The sequence below is a fragment of the Podarcis liolepis genome, assembly GCF_965112155.1.
Source record: "Podarcis liolepis genome assembly, chromosome: 5".
Lineage (NCBI taxonomy): Eukaryota > Metazoa > Chordata > Lepidosauria > Squamata > Lacertidae > Podarcis > Podarcis liolepis.
The window spans coordinates 85717190-85739026 of NC_139556.1; the positions used below are offsets into that span (position 1 = coordinate 85717190).

General features: G+C 42.6%; 1 protein-coding gene across 1 annotated transcript in view; it reads right to left on the reverse strand.

Annotated features, from left to right (window-relative positions):
- The window catches only part of BCHE (butyrylcholinesterase), a 51217-nt gene that overhangs the window by 24945 nt on the left and 4435 nt on the right, over positions 1–21837 (reverse strand). The window contains exon 2 of the mRNA XM_083504211.1: positions 19429–20941. Within this exon, the coding sequence (XP_083360337.1) occupies positions 19429–20936 (1508 nt within the window). The 5' untranslated portion in view covers positions 20937–20941. The remainder of the gene's footprint in view (positions 1–19428; positions 20942–21837) is intronic.

Sequence of the window (21837 nt, forward strand, 5' to 3'; positions counted from 1 at the left end):
GGAGAAGACTGCTTTAACCACTGGCAAATATAGTTGTCTGCCAGGAGGAATTTGCAAACAACTGGTGGAGAAATGTCTCAGCAAGTTCAAACCCAGTATGCTGAACCTGCTGAATAAGCATACAAATGACAGAAGAACCAAACTCTAGGTAACCATTGGCATTCAAGCCCATTGCCCCCCTAAAACTCTTGGCCAGCTGACTGGCAAAGGTCAGAAGAAACTACATTTTCTTCTAGCTCTGAAAATATTTCTAATTGATTCCTAGAATATCATTTTGAATCATACATTTTGTAGAAGAACAAACAAACTGCAATCCCGATAAAGGATATTAAAAGCAAACATTATGCCTTCCTCTGATCCCTTGAGAAATGTCTGTGATCCAGTTGGCTCTCATCCTGGCATCCAGAAACTTGAGAAGCTCTTGAGCATCTCAATTTTCTGATGCCTAGACATGCTAAATAAAGTTCGGACCTCTCCATTGACATTCCTACTAGGTGACAGCAATCTTAGCTGTAAATTCCTTGGGACACTCAATTCAAAATGACATTTAGAGCAGGAAATGAAGTGGCATCAAGTTGCACATTGAGTGTAGTTGCCCAGGTATGATTTAGCTCTAGTCTGCCCTCTTGTAGGTCAGTCCAACTGTGAAGTTACCAGTGCATGAATCACATGTGAGAGCTGATGCAAGCTGAATCCCTGATCTGGACTGCGTGCAGAGTAGAAACGCTTTAGTGAATAGTCTTAAAATAGTTACAAAGAAATGTTACAAAATGCAAAGTAACACATTGCTCTTAAACAGCAAGAAATGTACACCCCTCTTCTTTGGGGAGAGAGATTGCCAATGCAACCTATCATCACCACTGAACTTAGTCATTACTGCTAATGCTGTTGGCTCCACCGACAGACAAAGATACTGAGTTCTCAGTTTTCATCTTCCCTCTGCTTGACTTTCCAGCATGAGTCACCAGTTAGCGTAAAGACTGGAAACATCCAACTTTTTCTGCCACATTTGCTAGAGTGAAACCTCCTGCCCAATGCAAACTTCTCGACTTTCCAAATGTAAATCTTTATATAAGTTTTTCAAAGTTGAATGCATACGAACATTGCATTTCATGGATATAAAACTTATACCTATAACATCACAGTGACCAAACTATCCCAGAACAGAGAAGGGCATAGTTGGTGTATCAACCTAAGTTGACAATAGGTGCTCCAATGCAATAGGTGCATTGATGTGGGGCACCCATTTCTGACTGAAGGCCCCTCCATGGTATAAGGGTAGGGCACATCTGTGTAAAGAGGCAGGGCCGAGATCAGTGTATTTCCCCCTACACTTCAAATATGTATAATATATCAATGACAGCAGAGGCAGTTTTAGGCTAATGTGGCTGGTTTGGTCGCACTGGGTGCCATGGTGAAGTGGGCACCAAAACAATACTGTAGAACAGAGCACAAGAAGGTGGTGCCAAATTTTAGCATCACACAGGGTACCACTGAAATATGAGAACCCAAAGTCCACCACTGATGGCAGAAGTTGTACACTGTTGCATTGACCTGAGAACCCAAGCCCTCTTTTTAAACAATGCTCCATTATACTCAGAAATTAAAGAATGCATTGTTCTCATGCCCTCTGTAATGACTGGCCTCATTAAAAACAAACAATTTGCAATAACTCCCAAGGCCAAATGAGTCATTCTGCAACCGCATTTATTTCAGGCCAATTCATTAGTCATGGTTAGCCAAGATAAGGAAGAAGGGTAGTTTTATGAGCAGCTACACTGCCTAAGACAGAAATTAACAGGTCTAGGAATTACGCAGAGCAGTTTTAGGCTATTGCCAAAGGCTGTAAATTGTTTGTTATGGTTGATGATGGAAGAATGTACAACAACCAGCAGAGAAGACACCTGTTTGTATGTCCTGATAAAATAATATATATATAAATAGCAGGGACATGACTACCACCTGGAACAGTGAAGACCAGGTCATGGTTTGAGAATGCCCATAGCAAAGTGCTCTCTAGTGTGTGTTCTCCTATATTAATAGACCCCTAGTCATGGGGCGCAGGTGGCGCTGTGGTCTAAACCACTGAGCCTCTTGGGCTTGCCGATCAGAAGGTTGGCGGCTTGAATCCCCGCGACGGGGTGAGCTCCCGTTGCACAGTCCTTGCTCCAGCCAACCTAGCAGTTTGAAAGCATGCCAAAAAGTGCAAGTAGATAAATAGGTACCACTCTGGCGGGAAGGTAAACATTATTTCCATGTGCTGCTCTGGTTTCAGTGTTCCGTTGCGCCAGAAGCAGCTTAGTTATGCTGGCCACATGACCTGGAAAAATTGTCTGCAGACAAACATCGCTCCCTCAGCCTGTAAAGCGAGATGAGCGCCGCAACCCCACAGTCGTCTGTGACTGGACTTAACTGTCAGGGGTCCTTTACCTTTACCATTTTAGTAATGGGCTTAACTAGCAGTGGCAATGACTGGCAAGAGTAGTATGAGTTTCAGTGTAAAATTTCACACAATGACCTGCGCCAATGTTATACCAAGGGCTTACCTCCCCCCAGCCCCCAATATTTTATTCAATTTGGTACCCCTAGTACAGAGACATAGAGCAAAACTTTCTCTACTATGGCACCCTGCGTGTAGAAATCCCCACAGGAATTTGACTGTCCTCTGCGTTACTGCTTAGTGTCAGGCCAATGGTATTGGTGGAGAGTTTTTGCAAAAGCTGTTGAACTCTTTGCAATTTCTCATTCTTAATTTAATTATGTCCGCCTCTCTCACTATCTTGATGTTCTATATTGTTATATGGTTTTTATACATTCAGTTGTACCTTGGAAGTTGAACAGCTTAGTTCCAGAAAGTTTTGGCCCCTGAACGTTGCAAACCCAGAAGTGACTGTTTCGGTTTGCGAACTACTTTTTGGAAGCTGAACGTCCGACAGGGCTTCCACAGCTTTGTTTTTTTGAACGTTTTCGAAGTCGAACAGACTTCCGGAACTGATTCTGTTTGACTTCCAAGGTGCGGCTGTATTTTACATTTCATATGCAAAAGGTCCCAGGATCAATCCTTGGCTTATCCAGGAAGCGCCTGGATTTCCCTTCCCTGGAATCCTGAAGAGTCATTGCCAGTCTATGTGGACAATATTGTGCTGGATGGACTTTTGGCCTGATTTGGTGTTAGGCAGTTTCCTATGTTGCTATGTACCTCTCAAGGAATTTTAAACAGGAAGCTGTCATATGCCACATCAAACTATTGGCTCATCTAACTCAGTATTGTCTGGCAGCAGCTTTCCAGAATTTCAGGTCTCTTCCACCCTGACTTGGAGATGCCATTGATTGAACCTAGGACCTTCTGCATGCAAAGCAGATGCTCTATCACTGAGCCATGATGCCCTTGTTGGGATTTTGCCTACGTGCAGCTTCAAACAGCAATTAAGAGTTGGCCAAAGGCCAAGAAGACTGAGCAGAGGGAGTTATTCTGCCTAGAGATATGGGACCTTGGATACAGCTCTACTATTGGTTGAGGTCTCCACACAGGCATGATGACTCATGACCTTCCTTACTGGATAGTGTGTTGGTCAGTGTAGTGTTCTGAGAGTCGTTTGGAGTTTGTTAAGAGAGCTAGTTAAGATCCGTATCTGTTCATGTATATAGTACCTTGTGAGTCTACTGTAAATAATAAACACCTCTAAGTAACCAAGTTACTAGTAGCAGCATCTCCTTCCTGCCTGCAACTGATTGCTTCTGGAAGTCTATGTATGCTCTGCTGTATTCAACTGGGTCTGGCTAAGATCCTGCAACAGGTTAAAGTTGCAAAACACCAATAGCCCTTACCTTCAAGCCTTGGGTGGAAGGGTATGTAATGTGTATGGGTTGCTCGTTGCCACCTCTCCAGGCTTTGTTGCCTTGCTAAACCTTTCAGTCTGGGCAGCCCTTCACTTCGTGGCTGCCTCAGTCGCTAGCAGAATCCGTCAGTGGGTGTTTCTTAAATCTTTTCCAACATAAAAGTTGTTTGACACCCAGTCTCCTCCTACTCTCTCTGCGCAGAAGTCTTCTGCGCAGGGTGGGCGTGGATAGTGGAGGACCCGTGCTCTCCCCGCTGGTGTCCGGTGAAGAGTCCTGGAGCCCTCTCGCCTATTCCCCCATCAGCCCCTCTATATCCCTGGTGTTGCGCTGATTTGCTTCCCCATCTGCGGAGCTGCCTCTCTCCCTGCTGGGCCCTTCTCCAGCATCATTTGAGAGCCTTCCCTCCGCCTCTAGCTCCGATGTCAGTTCCCTGACAGGGTAGAATACAAATTAAATCAACAATAAAAAAGATGATAATATAGAATAACATGAGGGAAAGGCATAAGTCCTTTGCTGGAGTAGCTTACAGTTGGGAAAAAAGGGGAGACAATGAAGGCAGGGCAGAGGAAGAAAATATAGAAAGAGCCAATAAAAGAGAGAAAGGGGGAGAGAGGAGTCATGACAAAGGGTAAGAAAGGGTTGACATGAGAAGATGCAGTTCCAGCAATGAGGGCTGCAGTCAGGACTTCAAACCTGTAGGTGGTCAGTCAACTAAGCCAGTTTGACAAGAAAGGTCAGTGCATAGGTGAACAGCAAGAAGCACTCTGCATCAAACTGTGGCGATTCTTTGAGGTTACCTGAAATTACTGTGATGGGAAAGAAAGGAGTAGGGTGGTGCGTATTAATAAAACACTATAAGCACTTGAGGTTCCTCAGTGAGGAGAGATTTAAGTCTGTGCTTAAGGCTACCACGCTAAACACGCTTTCTAGGGAGTAAGTCCCACAGAGCACAGAAAGACCTGCTTTTGGATAAAAATGTGTTTATGCTGCTGCTGTAAATCTCCTATGGAAGCCAATGGGATTTGAAAGTTTCTAACTTATACTCTTTTTACCAAGGAAACCTCTGGGATATTTTTTTCCAACTTTTTTCTTGAAATAAAATAAAATGTTTCTGGGCCAAACTAGGTGATATGCTGCAGATAAGACCATAAGAAGTCGAGCATATGGGAATCTCACAAGCAGAACCTGAAGGGAAGAGGAGTAGTAGTAGTAGTAGTAATAATAATAATAATAATAATAATAATAATAATAATAATAATAATAATAATTTATTACTTATACCCCGCCCATCTGGCTGAGTTTCACCAGCCACTCTGGGTGGCTTCCAATCGAGTGTTAAAAACAATACAGCATTAAATATTAAAAACATCCCTAAACAGGGCTGCCTTCAGATGTCTTTTAAAGATAAGATAGCTGCTTATTTCCTTCATATCTGAAGGGAGGGCGTTCCACAGGCCACTACTGAGAAGTCCCTCTGTCTGGTTCCCTGTAACCTCACTTCTCGCAATGAGGGAACCGCCAGAAGGCCCTCAGTGCTGGATCTCAGTGTCTGGGCTGAATGATGGGGGTGGAGAGTGGTCTCCTGACTTGCAATTCACAGCCACTGGGTGCCTATGTAGATAAGTGTGCTGTGGGGGTGATGTGGATTGGCACCTTGGCAAAGGGGGATAGTGGTCCGAGGAGATGGGACTTATCCCCTTCTCCCTGCATGAATGAGAACCAGTAGGAAAATATTACGAAGAATTGATGCTTTTGAATTATGGTGCTGGAGGAGACTCTTGAGAGTCCCATGGACTGCAAGAAGATCAGACCTATCCATTCTTAAGGAAATCAGCCCTGAGTGCTCACTGGAAGGACAGATCGTGAAGCTGAGGCTCCAATACTTTGGCCACCTCATAAGAAGAGAAGACTCCCTGGAAAAGACCCTGATGCTGGGAAAGATGGAGGGCACAAGGAGAAGGGGACGACAGAGGACGAGATGGTTGGACAGTGTTCTCGAAGCTACAAACATGAGTCTGACCAAACTGCGGGAGGTAGTGGAAGATAGGAGTGCCTGGCGTGCTCTGGTCCATGGGGTCACGAAGAGTCAGACACGACTAAACGACTAAACAACAACAATCTTGCCTATGGTTGCAAAGACCAGCTTAGGAACAGAGGGTATTTTCATTAGGGAAACAATTAATACCTCATCCCTGTATGCTGTGGTTCCCATTAAAACCACCAGCTCTACCAGGGTGGGGGTAGTGTAGCGCTCCAATATTGTTGGACTCCCATTTCTATCAACACCAGCCAGCATGGCTAGTGGTCAGGGGCAATGGGAGCTGAAAACACTGGTTCTGCAAGCAAGCTTTTCACCCACCAACATCTCCTTTGATAACTGCCTCACTGCAGCAGCCTAGAACTTTCACGAACCAAGAGAGGAAGGTCATTTAAAGGAGCTGAACAATTTGCAGATGCCCGCCCTCCTCCCAGTATCAACAGTCTGGTTCCCAAACTTATTTTGTCAAACAACAGCAGGTTCAAATATGCTTAATTATGAGAGTCTCTGACAGCTTGTCAGTGCGCAAGCCAGAACTTTATAAAATTGTCAAACATTCATCTCCAGTTATGGGTTTTTTGCCTCAAGTCCAAAACACAAATTTATTGAAACAGCTAAGTGGTTTTTGTTACCATTCCACAATATTAAATAGGTGTGGACAGCCATCCTGTTATGATAAGAAAGCCAGCAAATTCCAAGTAAAGTGAAGAAAATATTATTTATAGCAAAATTCAACACCTCTCATTTTCTAGTGTCCCTCCCCCTATAAATACTCACCATTGTAACCGGTCTGAACAGTACTGACCATACTATTATTTTTAGTGGTAGTGGCAAGATATGCTGTGCTGTTTTTATTGTAATTATCTGTATGCTCTCTCTCTCTCTCTCTCTGTGTGTGTGTGTGTGTGTTCTTTTAACTCTACCAATGTTTATTTTTTATTTTTTATGTTCTAAACTGTTCTTTTTATCTGTAAGCTGCCTTGAGTCTCTGTTATTTTATTATAAAATAATAAAATTCTAAGGGAATTTCAAAAGTCAGCTTCTTCTGGGCCCCATCAACAACACACCCAGAGAGTGAAAGCAAGATAAATAGAGTCTATTTCTACTTGTCCTGCTCCCTTGCTTGGAGAGGACAAGTAGAAACAACGCACAGCAGGCAGTGATGTCAGTGGGCTTTGGGATATCGGGTCCTCCCTTAAAGAGGGCATGTATTGTGGTGAGACCTGGAAAACCAACACCCTGTCTTGTGGGTGAGTACAACTGGACAGCCACATCACCCGATTGGTAGGTCCCTCGAAGCTGGGTACAATCTGGCCAATGGGACACAGTCCAAATGGTTCGAGGGACCTATTTATGCCCATGCACGTGACCCAGAGCTTCCTCTTTTGGTGCGTGCATTTGGAACACCCGCCAACCTCTCCCTATATTTAGGACTTTTATGCTTGACCTTGCTATGCCGTCGTGTGTTGTCTGTCGTTGGGACAGGGGCACGGCAGGGGTGTTCCTCATTTGGCTGATTGGCTGTTGCCATTTGGGTTTCGCCTGCCGTGTAGCAAATTGTCACAACTTGTAACATTGCGGATACGCTCTGGTTCAGGTGATAGGGATGGGAGAACGCTCTCACCATCCCTATGTGAAGGGTATTCCGTTACTTGATGGTTTGGTCAACCCCTGAGAGGGGGTTGTGCCTGTGCCTGAGTCCAGGGGGACATTTGGGTGGTGGAGATGGCCCATTCCTGGCTTTCCGCTTATCCGGGTGTTCACCCTTGGCTGACCTATGCTGGAACCCTGGGTCAATGCTACCTGCATGGCAGGGAGCTAGTCAAACCAGAGCCTATGCAACCAGTGACTTTCTGTAATCAATAAAGTTGTGGCCTAAATTCTGCCAAAAACCAAACTAAAATTTGAGTTGTGTGAATTTATTTAGGGGGGAGGTTTCTGGGTCTGAACATGCAAATGACAGTGGGCCCCTGTTGAAGTGTGGGCCTTGACAGGTGCTATTTGGTTAGGGGGCTGTCATTCAGATTTTTAAAATTTTAAACTCCAGTGACTAAGTAATCTAAAGCTTAGATAGGCTAAAAGTAGGTCTATTCATGATGGTCTTTAATAACTCAATGAAAACCTTTTGGATGCCTTCACAACAGAAAGCAATGTGAAGATGTCTTAAAATATAAAAGGAGGAATATTTCAAATACTCAGATCCCAATTAGAGCCTGCAAAGCATTTGTTTCCTAGAATGGAAAAAAGAAAGGTGGTATTCTGTCAGTTCGTCTAAATGAAGCATTCCCCAAAAGGCCTAGCAATGGTATTTTTGTGAGTTCCCTTCACTTACTTCTTTGCAGCTTTCATTTCATCTGATTTGTCTGTCTTTTTGTCAGTTTTTTTTTTTTTTAACTTCACTCATGTCTGGAAAACGGTACTGAATAAAGATAATGAATAAAGTAATGGAAAAGGCATAACCTAGCAACTTCTAGTGTTGGTTGACAAGCATTTTCTTCCATGATAAATAAAGCTTTGCCTTGCAAGGGTTTAGCGGAGCATACCGCTGACTGTGATTGATCGTACCGGTTAGTGTCACTCATTTACTTCCAAAGGCTTTCTGAAGAACACCAAAAGTCAAGAAGAAAAATGAGGATAAAAATGTATTTTAAAATAAATAAAAAAGTAACTAAGTTGTCATCGTGGAGTTAAACTTAAAATAAGTCACATGAGGAAACCACAGACAGAAATAGCCTCGTTCCAAGAAAACATGCCTTGATTAATATTCATATAAGTAACTGCAGAGAAGTAAATTGGCCAAGAATCAAAAGTTGTATTGAGATACTGAGAAACTTTTACATGGACAAAATAGCTTTATCAGTCCAAAATCAGCCCACCACTATGATTGCATACAGGGCTAATCCAACATAGTTGCTGCCTGAGACAGAACAACAAATGTCACCCCCCCACACACACACATCCTAAATCAAGATGGCACAGTAACTGAGACTAGGAATGTTATTTTGCCATCTGAGACAGAAAAGCGCCACAGGCTACTCTCTGTGGGGATATAATTACAATAAAAATACATTAGTTAATAAGTCAATATTGTCTCGTGGATACTCTGACCCTGTGGAATTCTTCTGACAGGCCTTATGTTTTCAGCCAACCAAGAATAAGTCCTCATTGCTACACTTCAGGGCTCAGCTGTCTCCCAAGACTCACTAAAAGTTAAATCTCTGACCAATATAGAATATGAGAATGCTGGTGATGGAGCTTGGTCAGTGTTCCTTGAGTTGAAAATGAGTGTGTTGCTCACCTATCTCATCTAGGAAATGTCGAGTTGTGATTCACCTATGCTGATTTCGTAATGTTTGGGTAGAGGAAGTGTCTGGTGACACTGAAAAGCATTTCCTTGTCTTTAACATGGCCCAAGTTGAACACATTAGCTTAAATTCTGTTCCAAACAGGAGACACTTGGCTGCTTACAAATATGTATCATTGTCCTAGATTCTGGTTGGAGACTGTGCAGCTAATGAGGTAGCACATCTTGAGGATAGGGTGAGCTAGCCTGACTTTACTCAACTAACCTCTCACATGTGCTTTCCATCTGCAGAGTGGGGTTGTCTGAACCTCTTAATGTTGCAGTGGGAACAAGAAGAACGAGGGACTCAGGTTTTCTTTCTCCTCCAACATCAGAAACAGAACCTTAGCATCTCTCAAATTTGGAAAGAAAGGTAGGAATGGCCAGCTATCCTTAGCCAGTAGTGTAGCTTGGGTTGCCAGTGCCTGGGGATGCACAGAGGATGGGGCTGGGAAAAAGGGGAACAGACGGAGTATACATGCACACTCAACTGCCTAACTGCGTCCAGGTCACCCAGGAAAACGCAGCCACAGAGATAAAAAGAGTCTGGAGAGGACATTTCCTGGTTTGCATGGAGAAGTCATTTTCAATGGAGCCCCATGACAGAAGCACACAGCTGTATTGAGGTACCACCAGGTGTTGAAATTTTGAGTCCCCAGCAACTTTGCGCCCGGGGCAACCTTAAAATGCAATACACTACTTTTCTTGGCTACTATCCACAATTTCTTTGTCCTGTCTCTACCATCAACAGTGAAATGCTTTTGAATACCAGTTGCTGGGAATTGCAAATGAAGAGAATGTTATTGCACTCAAATCCTGCACCTGCAAGCTTCTCACGGGCATCTGGTTGACCACTGTGAGAACAGGATCCTAGCAGACAGGCCTTTGACCTGATCCAGCAGAGCTCTTACGTTCTCATGTAAGGGTGGGGAGGGGGAAATAGGAAACTGATCTTCCTCAAACTACTCTGTAGGATAGCAATTTCTCAGCCATGCAGATTCTGGGACAGTCAGAATCTGTGGAACTTGAAACCCTCCATCCAAATACATTTCCATCTAATGAATTCCAGTTCCATTGACTAAAGGCTAAAGTGACTAATGGAGCAACAGAAACTGGCTATTGGCAAGGCTTTGACGCCCACTCTTTGGAATCTTATTTACAGCTTAGAGGTATTTGCTTTCTTCTGCCCTTTAGGGAATGTAATGTCTGAGCTGCAGGAAATCATGTAATTATTGAAAAATCAAGACCCCTGAAGCATATCCTGAAGGCCACAAAATAAAATTTAAAAAATTACACCCTCCAAAGCATGAGAAACACTGAGACAGCTGCAGATCAAGAAGGTGTCACATGATATCGCTTCCTATCATCTCTTCATTCATAACCACTTTCCAGGCAGCATTTTTTCTCTGTAATAAAATAAATTCATCAATGAGGCTGACGTCTTATGTTCAACCTTATGGGTCTTCCAAAAAAGGCGTATAGGATTGCACATATTAAGTGGGGAGGGACCAGTTATCAATGCATAGAACCTCTGAATTTATCAGGTAATTACTTTGCTTATATTTTTATACAGAAAGGTGATGCAAAATGTCAGAATTTATATCCCAAACTTGTTTATATCCCAAACTTGTATTTGTTTATATCCCAAACTTTTTTCAAGGAATTCACCCCTCTCTCATCTACAAACTCATAAGAACTTTTTGTGGTGGTCAAGGTACACAGAGTGAACTTTATGACTTTGATTTGAACTTGGGTCTGCCCATTCCTAGTCCAACACCATAATCTAACTTTCCACTACCTGGTGCTCTCTAGATGTTTTCTGACTGCAGATCCCATCTGCCCCAGCAACTGAGGCCAATGGTCAGGCATTTTAACAGAATGAATATAAGAAGAGCCCTGCCTGGACCAGAACAAATGTCTATTAGATTCAGCTTCGTGTTTTCCCACCATAGCCAACCAGATGTACGTATAGGAGGAGCCCACACAGCCAGGGCATAAGCATAGTAGCCTTCTCCCCTTGTGGTTCTTCAGTGACAGGTATTCAGAGACATGTTGTCTCTGGTCTTGGAAGTTGTACACAGCCTTCATGACTAGGCATGGGGGAGACATTTGATTCAATTCACATTGGTTTGCAAAACTACCTACTTCGTAAGAACTAAAACACGGCCTTTGAAATTTTCACTTCATATTTTGCAATGCTATTTTCCAGCTAAGCAATGTGTACCAAAGGAAAAAAGAGAAAAAAGAGAAAGATTATAGTAGGGCAAAGGGAGCATAAAAAGGTAAAGGTACCCCTGACCGTTAGGTCCAGTAGCGGATGTCTCTGGGGTTGCGGCGCTCATCTCGCTCTATAGGCCAAGGGAGCTGGCGTTTGTCCACAGACAGCTTCCGGGTCATGTGGCCAGCACGACTAAGCCGCTTCTGGCGAAACCAGAGCAGTGCACAGAAATGCCATTTACCTTCCCGCCAGAATGGTACCTATTTATCTACTTGCACTTTGATGTGCTTTCGAACTGCTAGGTTGGCAGAAGCAGGGACCGAGCAACGGGAGCTCACCCTGACATGGGGATTCGAACCGCCAACCTTCTGATCGGCAAGCCCTAGGCTCTGTGGTGTATAGTAGGGCAAAGGTAGCATAACTATGCATATATTCATTAAACTGATATGCATTACATTTGGGGAAATTGCTTTGCAAAAAAAAGTGTATATCAGGCAAAATTGCATACAAAATGTGTATATGAGGAGAAATTTGCACTAAAACGCTGGTGATTTTCATGAGGACTCCCCCCCCCAAAAAAAAAAAAATTCACAAATTGCTGAGGTAATGTGGAAGACTAAACTTAAGATTGGAAAAATACAAAACTGAGAGAAATTGAAACTGACAGATTTGTCCATCTTTACTCATCACTAGTAACATTGACTGCCTTTTCCTCCATGAATTTGTCTGTTCTCTTTTTAAACTCTTCTAAATTTGTGGCCATCACCACATATTGTGGTTGCAAATTCTATAGTGTGACTTTGTGAGAAAAATAACTTTCTACAGCACAACACACATAGTTATAAACATGGTGTTATTATCTGTGTTCTTGTGTAAAGGATTTGTGGCCTTCATTGCACTGGATCTCTCCAGGCCAAATGACAGCTTCATTCTATTGCCAGACACAAAAGAGTAATTGATTCTATGAACAGCACTAGAGTAATGTTTTGATGGAGCAATTTGTCTTTTCCATGATGGCTTTTTTGGTCCATTTGTTAATAATATAAGTCCAACACTTAAGTGGACATCCTAAAGAATTTATTTACTCTTTTTTTCTCCTTTGAACTCTGAGCATCCCAAATTGCAGCCTACATGTCAACATGAAATATCTTCTTCATTAGTCTCAAAGCAGGCAACCACATTTTGAAACAATACAAAAGCATTTCAAATAACGCATAATGAAAAATAAGGATTCCCCTTACAGCATTTCCTGCTATTAAGATGGACCAGTTCTAAAAATGCCGTAGCGAGAAAGAAGCTTTATTTTTCCTGGGAAATACTCGGGCTCTGATGATGTCACAACTCTGCAGAAGAGTTTTTAATGTATTTAATGTAATTCGCACAAAATGTACATATTCCTTTCAGTTGTAAGAATGGCAAGATTTTTTTCCCCTAAACACAAGCAACAAACCATATTATTAGGATTCTAAAGTAATCTAGGATGCTTGACAAATTTGTGGATATCAGGTAAGACTGGTCTGATCCATACTTCCTGAACTGTGTGAAGCAGAACAAAATTATCCATCAGCTTTCATGATACTAACTCGGTTTTTGACTCAAAAAATATAGAGGAATAGGTTTGTGCTGGTTTGGGCCAATGGCCTATCTAGTCCAACGTCCCGTTCTTACAATGGCCAGCCAAATGTCTTTGAGAAGCTTGCAAGCAGAACCTGAGTGAAACATCACTCTTAACACTTCTGGTTCTCAGCAACTGGTATTCAAAGGCTTATTGTCTCTGATAATGGAAGAGAATATAGTCATCATGGCTAGTAGCCACTATCCTCCATGAATTTGTCTAATATCCTTTTAAAGCCATTCAAGTTAGTGGCCATAATGACATCTTATGAGAGCAAATTCCACCATTTAACTATGTGCTGTGTGACGTACGCTACTTTGTCTTTCTCAACATACTTACAAAAATCATATTTGAATAGAAATTTTTTTTAGAAATGTATTTGAAGGAAAGGATGTTCCCATATATATTTCAATGTAAATAGATGTGTAAATGAATAAATACTAGATCAATGCAGAAACAGGATGATGATGATGATAATAATAATAATAATAATAATACCTTTATTGTCAATGTACAACCTGTGTACAATGAAATTAACCGAGCCTCCCCCCCACAAACATTTAAAGATATCTGCATTTAAAGGAATCTGGGGAAGAAATAGATCGATTCACTCATCCCTAATTTAAAACATTAAGAAGTCCAACATGTAACTTAATATTACAATTCACATCCAAGTGATTTAGAATTAGCCCAATAACAGATATTCATACCTGGAACAGCTGGTGAGAAGTTGATTCCTACACTATTAACTTAGCTTTCCCAAATCTTGTACCCTGTGGATGTTGATGGACCCCATCTCCCATCATCCCTGACCATTGGCATTGGTATGATGCTAAAACGTGCTAAAAAATAAGGCAGGCTTAAGCAGTATGTGGACCGAGAACTCCCAGAAGTGCAAGCTGGATTTTGAAGGGGCAGAAGAACTAGAGACCAAATTGCAAACATGTGCTGGATTATGGAGAAAGCTAGGGAGTTCCAGAAAAACATCTACTTCTGCTTTATTGACTACATCAACCACAGCAAACTATGGCAAGTTCTTAAAGAAGTGGGAGTGCCTGATCACCTCATCTGTCTCCTGAGAAATCTCTATGTGGGAAAAGAAGCTACAGTTAGAACTGAATATGGAACAACTGATTGGTTCAAAATTGGGAAAGGAGTACGGCAAGGCTGTATATTGTTTCACTGCTTATTTAACTTATAAGCAGAATTCATCATGCGAAAGGCTGGGCTGGATGAATCCCAAGCCAGAATTAAGACTGCCTAAAGAAACATCAACAACCTCAAATATTCTGATGACACAACCTTGATGGCAGAAAGTGAGGAGGAATTAAAGAACCTCTTAATGAGGATGAAAGAGGAGAGTGCAAAATATGGTCCGCAGCTCAACATCAAAAAAATGAAGATCATGGCCACTGGTCCCATCACCTCCTGGCAAATAGAAGGGGAAGAAATGGAGGCAATGGGAGATTTTATTTTCTTGTGTTCCATGATCACTGCAGATGGTGAAAGCAGTCACGAAATTAAAAGATTCCTGCTTCTTGGGAGAAAAGAAATGACAAACCTAGACAGCATCTTAAAAAGCAGAGACATCACCTTGCCGACAAAGGTCCGTATAGTTAAAGCTATGGTTTTCCCAGTAGTGATGTATGGAAGTGACAGCTGGACCATAAAGAAGGCTGATCACCAAAGAATTGATGCTTTTGAATTATGGTGCTGGAGGAGACTCTTGAAAGTCCCATGGACTGCAAGAAGATCAAACCTATCCATTCTTAAGGAAATCAGCCCTGAGTGCTCACTGGAAGGACAGATCCTGAAGCTGAGGTTCCAGTACTTTGGCCACCTCATGAGAAGAGAAGACTCCCTGGAAAAGACCCTGATGTTGGGAAAGATGGAGGGCACAAGGAGAAGGGGACGACAGAGGACGAGATGGTTGGACCGTGTTCTCGAAGCTACCAGCATGAGTTTGACCAAACTGCAGGAGGCAGTGGAAGACAGGAGGGTCTGGCGTGCTCTGGTCCATGGAGTCACGAAGAGTCGGACACGACTAAATGACTAAACAACAAACAACAACAACAAAACTTGGTGCCCCCACCTCTCGCACTTCAATCTACAGCATTGTTTTGGTGCCCGCACTGTGCCACCCTAAAACCACCTTTGCCATTGGCTATGCTGGCTGGAACTGAAAGGAGCTGGAGTCCAGCAATTTGGAGAAATCTGCTCTAACTCTAGAGCACAGAAATCTCTATTTAAATGAAGACTGAAGTGAGACGTCACTAAAATGTGAGAAGTGTAGCTAGCATGGTGCCCCCCAGATGCTATAGCACTCCAAGTCCCATCAGCCCCAACAATTCTGATTCTTTAAAGTGTGTGGGGGTTTTTAAATAGTTCTTTTGCATTGGGTCTTCTGCCAGTGACTGTAGAGATGATTGTAAATTAAGCAGTATATGTATTGTTGTGAGGGAACTGCCATCGGCTCAAAGTCAAGAGATAGAAGGGCAGTTGTGTTACAGGGAGCCTCCAAAAATCTTGTGAAGCAGTTCCTCTTCCGGAGAGGAGGAAAGTGGAGAAGAGGTGCAAGGACCAGAGGATGCTAGGAAGAGCCTTAACACCGAGCCTGAGCTAGCCAGAGAGGCGGGGAGCACGCCCTTGCCATCGCCCATCCTGCGCAGTAGTTTGAGGTGCAGGGAGGGGTGGAAAAGGCTGGGGGTGACGAGACTTTTATGCTGGGGGAGGTACAAAAACAGACCACTCCCGCATTCTGCTAGGGATTGAACCAGACATGAACTTAGGACGCTTTTCACTGTAAATACTTTGCACCAAAATAAAGCCTGTAAAAGACAGGTCGGAGTCTTGCCTGGTTACTCTCGAGCAACCGCAACAGCTCCTGACAATTGTTGAAACAAATGCAGAATAAATTATAAAATCAGAACTTTGCGGCAGGGGCTGGGGAGGTGGCTGACAATTACAGAACCATGAAACATGCCACTACTTTCCAAGGTTGTTGATCCAAACTTTGACAGCCTATCATCTCAACTGGCTGCCTACACAAATGCTAGACTCTGCAAGGAAGCAGAAGTTGTGTTTGCAAGGGAAACATAGAACTCCTGAAAGAATGGAAACCTCTTGAAAAATCCAGGTAACCAGAATAATTTTGCTTTCAGAAAAACACACAGCAACAATGAACACACCATTTCTTTTTACTTTGGAAGCGGCAGCGTGGAACAAAAAGAGAACTGTCTTCATTGTGTAAAGAGGGACAACAACCCTGTCATTTACATCTTCTTGACTTGAAGCCAAGTCTTGCCTGCAAATTGACTGTAGGGCTAAGAAATCCCATTTTGCACCACCACTGCTGTTTCTGAAGGCAGATGAGGGGCGGTGGTGGTGAGAATTGTTTTTCTTTTGCTCATTTTAAAGTAGCAAACTCTTCCCCCCTGTTTGAATGGCTGTCTTGCAAATAGGCTGCAGTTATCTGCGCTGAAAGTCTAGCATTAACTAGCAGGGCATTGCAAATGTCAGACACTCACTCCTTTTGCATCCCAGGAAGACAGATAAACACTGTTATTTGAGTTGCCGCTGAATTGGGCCTAAAGCAACATTTTGAGTCAAATGTGGAGGTTCCTGCTTAGGGGAAACCTCCAAAGAATTTTTCTCTCTGTTGTGTGTGTGTGTGTGTGTGTGTGTGTGAGAGAGAGAGAGAGAGAGAGAGAGAGAGAGAGAATTGAGCTGCTACTGAGTTCTGCCTAAAGTAAAAATTCAACATAAATGTGGATACTTCTGCTTGGTTGTAATATTGAGGAATTTTCTGCCAAGCAAAAAGAGTATCAATTTGACAAGCAATAAATATATTTTCTTTCCAAGAGGAAGTTGCAGGTCCCTACTAAAACATTAGGCACATATTACAAATAGGCTTAGTCAGTTAGGTCATCTGGGAAAGTGCTATTACTGCCCCCCCCCCCCATGGAGCAGAACCACAGCTCATATCAACAAGATGTCGTGGCTTCATTGTTGTGGGTCCAGCTCTCCTGAGTTTCCTCCCAATAGAAGTCAGACAGGCACCGTTCCTGATAGGTTTCAGATACCGAATTAAAACTGCTCTATTTCAGAAGGCTTTTTCATCATGAATGTTTCTCTGTTGTTTCAAAATTCTGCGATTTTATTTTTAAAAAGATTTTCAATTTCTGAGGTTTTCAATTTTGTGTATTATGTTTAATTTTTTACTACAAGCCACTTTGAGACCTAGATAGTTAAAAGTGGGGTTGTTTATTTAAATTGTAATCATTTATTAATGCATAGTTGTAACCCTTCTTTTTTTCCAAAATGGTAACCTCCACAATTAAGAAGAGGAATACGAAAGGTGCCCTTCATGATGCCACCACCAGAATAGATGTACAGTAACGAATTTGGGAATTAAAGCTTAGATTATTGGGTGCATCTTATGTTACGTGTTATAGACATGGCTTCACCCCATCATATATATATATATACGAAAACAATATAGATATATACGAAAACAAATATATATATATATATATATATATATATATATATATACACACACACACACGCCAATATAATGTGAGAATAGCAATATCAACAGCTAAGTCTGAGAAAATACATGGGGGATTTCTTATCCAATGTTTTCTTTCTCATGTCATGCTTTATGGACACTTCCTGAGCACTTGCAAGAATGCAAGGTCATATAACCCAGTCATTATATCTGCCTTTGGGAAGAGTGGAGTTAATTTCTCTGGTTGAGAGAGCCAAAGAGGGTGACAGTGCCAGGGGTCACGGGGCTGTAAATAGAATACTTTTTTTGCAACTCAAAACTGTGGCGTTCATTTGCAACAGCTGTTACTGTGATGAAATAAGGTTCCGCTCATTTGTAAGGTAAAGCAACAAATGATCAAGAACACTGAAACCATATCCTGTCTTGTTATAAACACATCTGATACTGCCAGCTTCTGGAATAATAGGAGACATCTTGCCTTGAGAGGCAATGAACACTTCCTTGCAGCCTTTGTGAAAGTGCATAACCAATCATATTGTTATTAAATGCTGCTCCTACTACCAGTATTCTCTACTACTTCTGCCACAACCTGTATCCTCCTTCTCCTGCTCCACTACTAAATGACCCTGAACAATTCAGTATGATCAGTACACCTGGCCACTTCATTGTTCACCTCTAACTCTAGATCCTTTATGAATAAGTTAAAAATCATGGATCCCAATACCAATCCTTGGAGGACTGCATTCAGAGAACTGTCCATTTCCCCCATCTCTTTGATTCCTCCTACTGAACCAAATCCTGATCTAAAGAGGACCACTCCTCTTATTCCTTAGCCAGGAGTCTTTGATGAGGTACCTTGTCAAAAGCTTTTTGAAAGTCTAAGTACACTATGTCAGCTGGATGACCACTGTTTGTATGATTGTTTTTTAGAAACTCTGATGGGTTCCTGAGACTTCCCCTTGCAGAAGCCCTGATGGCTCTGCTTTAGCAAGTCTTCTTCTGCATACTTGGTTATTTTACCTTTAACAACACTTCCCACCAGTTTTCCTGAGACAGTTGTTAAGCTAACCAATCTGTAATGTCCAGTATTCCCACAGATTCCCCACTGAATCGCCCTTTAAAAATTGTTGTTGCATTGGCTACTTTCCAGTCCTCAGCTATGGAGGCTGTCTTGAGGGACAAGTTACATATTTTTTTTGTTAGAAGAACAACAATGTCACATTTGAATTATTTGAGAACCTTTGGGTGGATGTCATCTGGGCCTGGAGGTTGATCAGTTTTTATTTTCTCTGTTAGGCCTAAAACTTCATCTCTCATCACCACTATCTGCCTCTGTTCCTCAGGTTGCTTTACTGCAAAAGTTAGTTCTTGCACTGGAATCTGCTATGAAGACAGATACAAATAATTCATTCAACTTCTCTGTAATCTCCTTATCCTCTTTTGGCACACCTTTGGATCCCTTGTCATCTGAGGGCCTAATCACCTCCCTAGATGGTCTCTTGTTGCTAATGCATTTAAATAACTTCTTGTTGTTGCTCTTAATGTTCTTAGGGACGTGCTCCTCAAGTTCTTTTTAGCATCATCTTTTTTCATTACATACTCTCTACTGGCACTTTATTTTTTGCTAGAGTTTTTGTTAAACCACCACTGCCATCATATTAATAGTGGGAATGGAGAAGGAATAATAGGATTCAGAGATTAGCGCCCCCCCCCCCCACTTCTGCAAGCGAGCACCGAAAAAATACTCAATAGCATGGAGGAATTATTCTGAATTTTTGTAGGATGAATAACTAGGAAAGAGACTAAGCTGTAAACATAAAAATATTTTTCCCCAAACACCCACACCTCCACACCCACAACTTACCCAGTTTTTGCAAAACTTGCCCAGTACTTCAGAATAGACCTACTCAGTGTTTCCTCCGCTTTGGTGTAATTAGCTCTTCTCTCTAGAGGTAGTCCAAATACAAATTCTATTTCATAGCCATGTGGTACTCCCATCCACTCTGGCCAAGGTAGTTTTGAAGATCGGTGCTCAAAGAAGTATAAGAAAGCGTTGTTCTGTGCCTCGGCAAAATGTTTTACAAACTCCACGGTAGGACATATGAAATTGTAATCTCCAACGATATCATCCATAGCATCACGGTAATTGAAAGGGATCTGCTCTTCCTCCCAGTCTGTATAGTGAAAAGCAATAGATTCCAATCCCACTTCACTTGTTTCTGGGAAGGATAGTGCCAAGCCTGCCCGGAATTCTGTTTCATTGATAAGGCTGTTGTTATCTTTGCTGAAGCCAGGTGCTCCATACACAAGGAAAGCCGTACCTTCATCTTTGTTCACCCCCAACAAGATCTGTGTTTGTTTAAAATTCCCATTCTTCAACAAGGTTCCAGGGAGATCAGCAAGAAAATCACCATCAACTACTGGAGTGAAGTACAGCTCTAAAAGAGCCCTGTATGGTAAAACAGACACTTCATTGGCAAGTATATCCTGGGGATCTTTGCTCTGAAGACAAATAATGATCTCTGTTTCATTGCTACTCGTACAGTGGAGGAGTTTAGCTAGAGCTAGAGTTCTCCGTGTTGCTTCAGAGGGTAGAAGAGCACCCCAAGGGGCATTCCCAGCACCGCTTTGCATGATTGCCCTGGTGAAGAGAGGATGGCTTTGTGGAGAAAGGAGATGGTAGCTGACACCTCCTGCTCCAGCACTCTCTCCAAACAATGTCACACTTTTAGGATTGCCACCAAAAGCTGCTATGTTGTCTTGGACCCACTGAAGTGCCAGTCGTTGATCAAACAACCCTGCATTTCCTGGAGCATCTTCATTCCCTGGCAAAGCCAAGAATCCCAATGCTCCTAACCTATAATTCATTGAAACAACGATGACTCTCTCAACACGGGCTAGAAATCTGCCATCATAGACATTCAATGAGGAGGTCCCAGTCTGGAAGCCGCCACCATAGATCCATACCATGACAGTTGCATTTTTAGGCTTGGGTGAAGGAACCCACACATTGAGGTAGAGGCAATCTTCACTGAGGTTTGTGTTGGGGTTCCACATCTCGGATCCTGAAAACCCAGGGAAAGTATTGTCTATGTTCTGATAGCAAGAGTTTGCATACTTGGTGGCATTCCAGACCCCTCCCCATTCTTCCCGAGGCTGCGGCTTTTTGAAGCGAAGTCGCCCAACAGGTGGAGCTCCATAAGGAATCCCGAGGAAGGCTGAAACTGTTCCACCAAGCACAGGCAACGTCAACCCTTTGACTCTTCCACTCTTAGTAGCAACGACGGTGTCGTCTTGAGGGACCACCTTCTTGACAAACATGTACAGCACAAGAAGCCACATGAGAGTGCATGCTCCATTAGGGTATATCATGTTTCCTGAAATGAAATTGGAGGGGGGATATGTTTTCAGTGCAGCAATGCAAGAGGTGACTGCATTCAGGGGGGAAAATGTGCTATAGCCTTAAAGCATTAAAAATCACAAAATAGTAGGCATACCCTGGGGAGACCAAGAAATGAGCCTTACACAGTAGCTAACTTGAGGACCTAAGACCAAGCTCTCCTAGTGCTTTGAATTACAAATGTAGCCAAACAGGAGTGGAGAAAAATGAAAAGCATTGTCCTCATCATAAGACCACAGGAAGTTGTTGTACACAGTAGAGGCAGGATATTGGTCTATCTAGCACAATCCTACCTAGAGATGGTGGTGGTGATTGAATTTGGAACCCTGTGCATGCAAGGTAGATGTTCTGCTACAGCTATCCTCATCCTCCCTGAATGACCACATATCGGGGGTTCTGTCATAGTGGATTTCCTCCATTGGTAGGGCATGTAACGCTTGAGATCCCTTCCAGCTTAATGAACCAACCATTTTCACTTATAGTCAGCTTCTCCCATTTCTAGTCAAATTCACCAGGAGTGCTTTCCTCAAGGGTGTCTAGCGCCCTTTGAGACTGGTAAGGCAGACCAACACTAGTTGGAGCTTCAGACAGACAGGCAGAGCAACCTAATTCTAGTTTTGCCCACCCTGATGAGGTCTACAAGGACAATACAGAGACTATGGAAGAGCAAGGTTACATGTTCATCACTGCTTCCTGTAGAAATGAGTTCCATAGTTTAGCTGTGTGCTGTATGAGGAAGTACTTTCTTGTTTCTGCCCAGCTTGATCCAGACAAAAGAATGCAGAGGGACCTGCAGACTGAACTATTTGGTTACTTCAGAGGATCTAAAAGAATTAGGTTGGCACCATTTTGAGGCATTTCATGGAGAGCAAA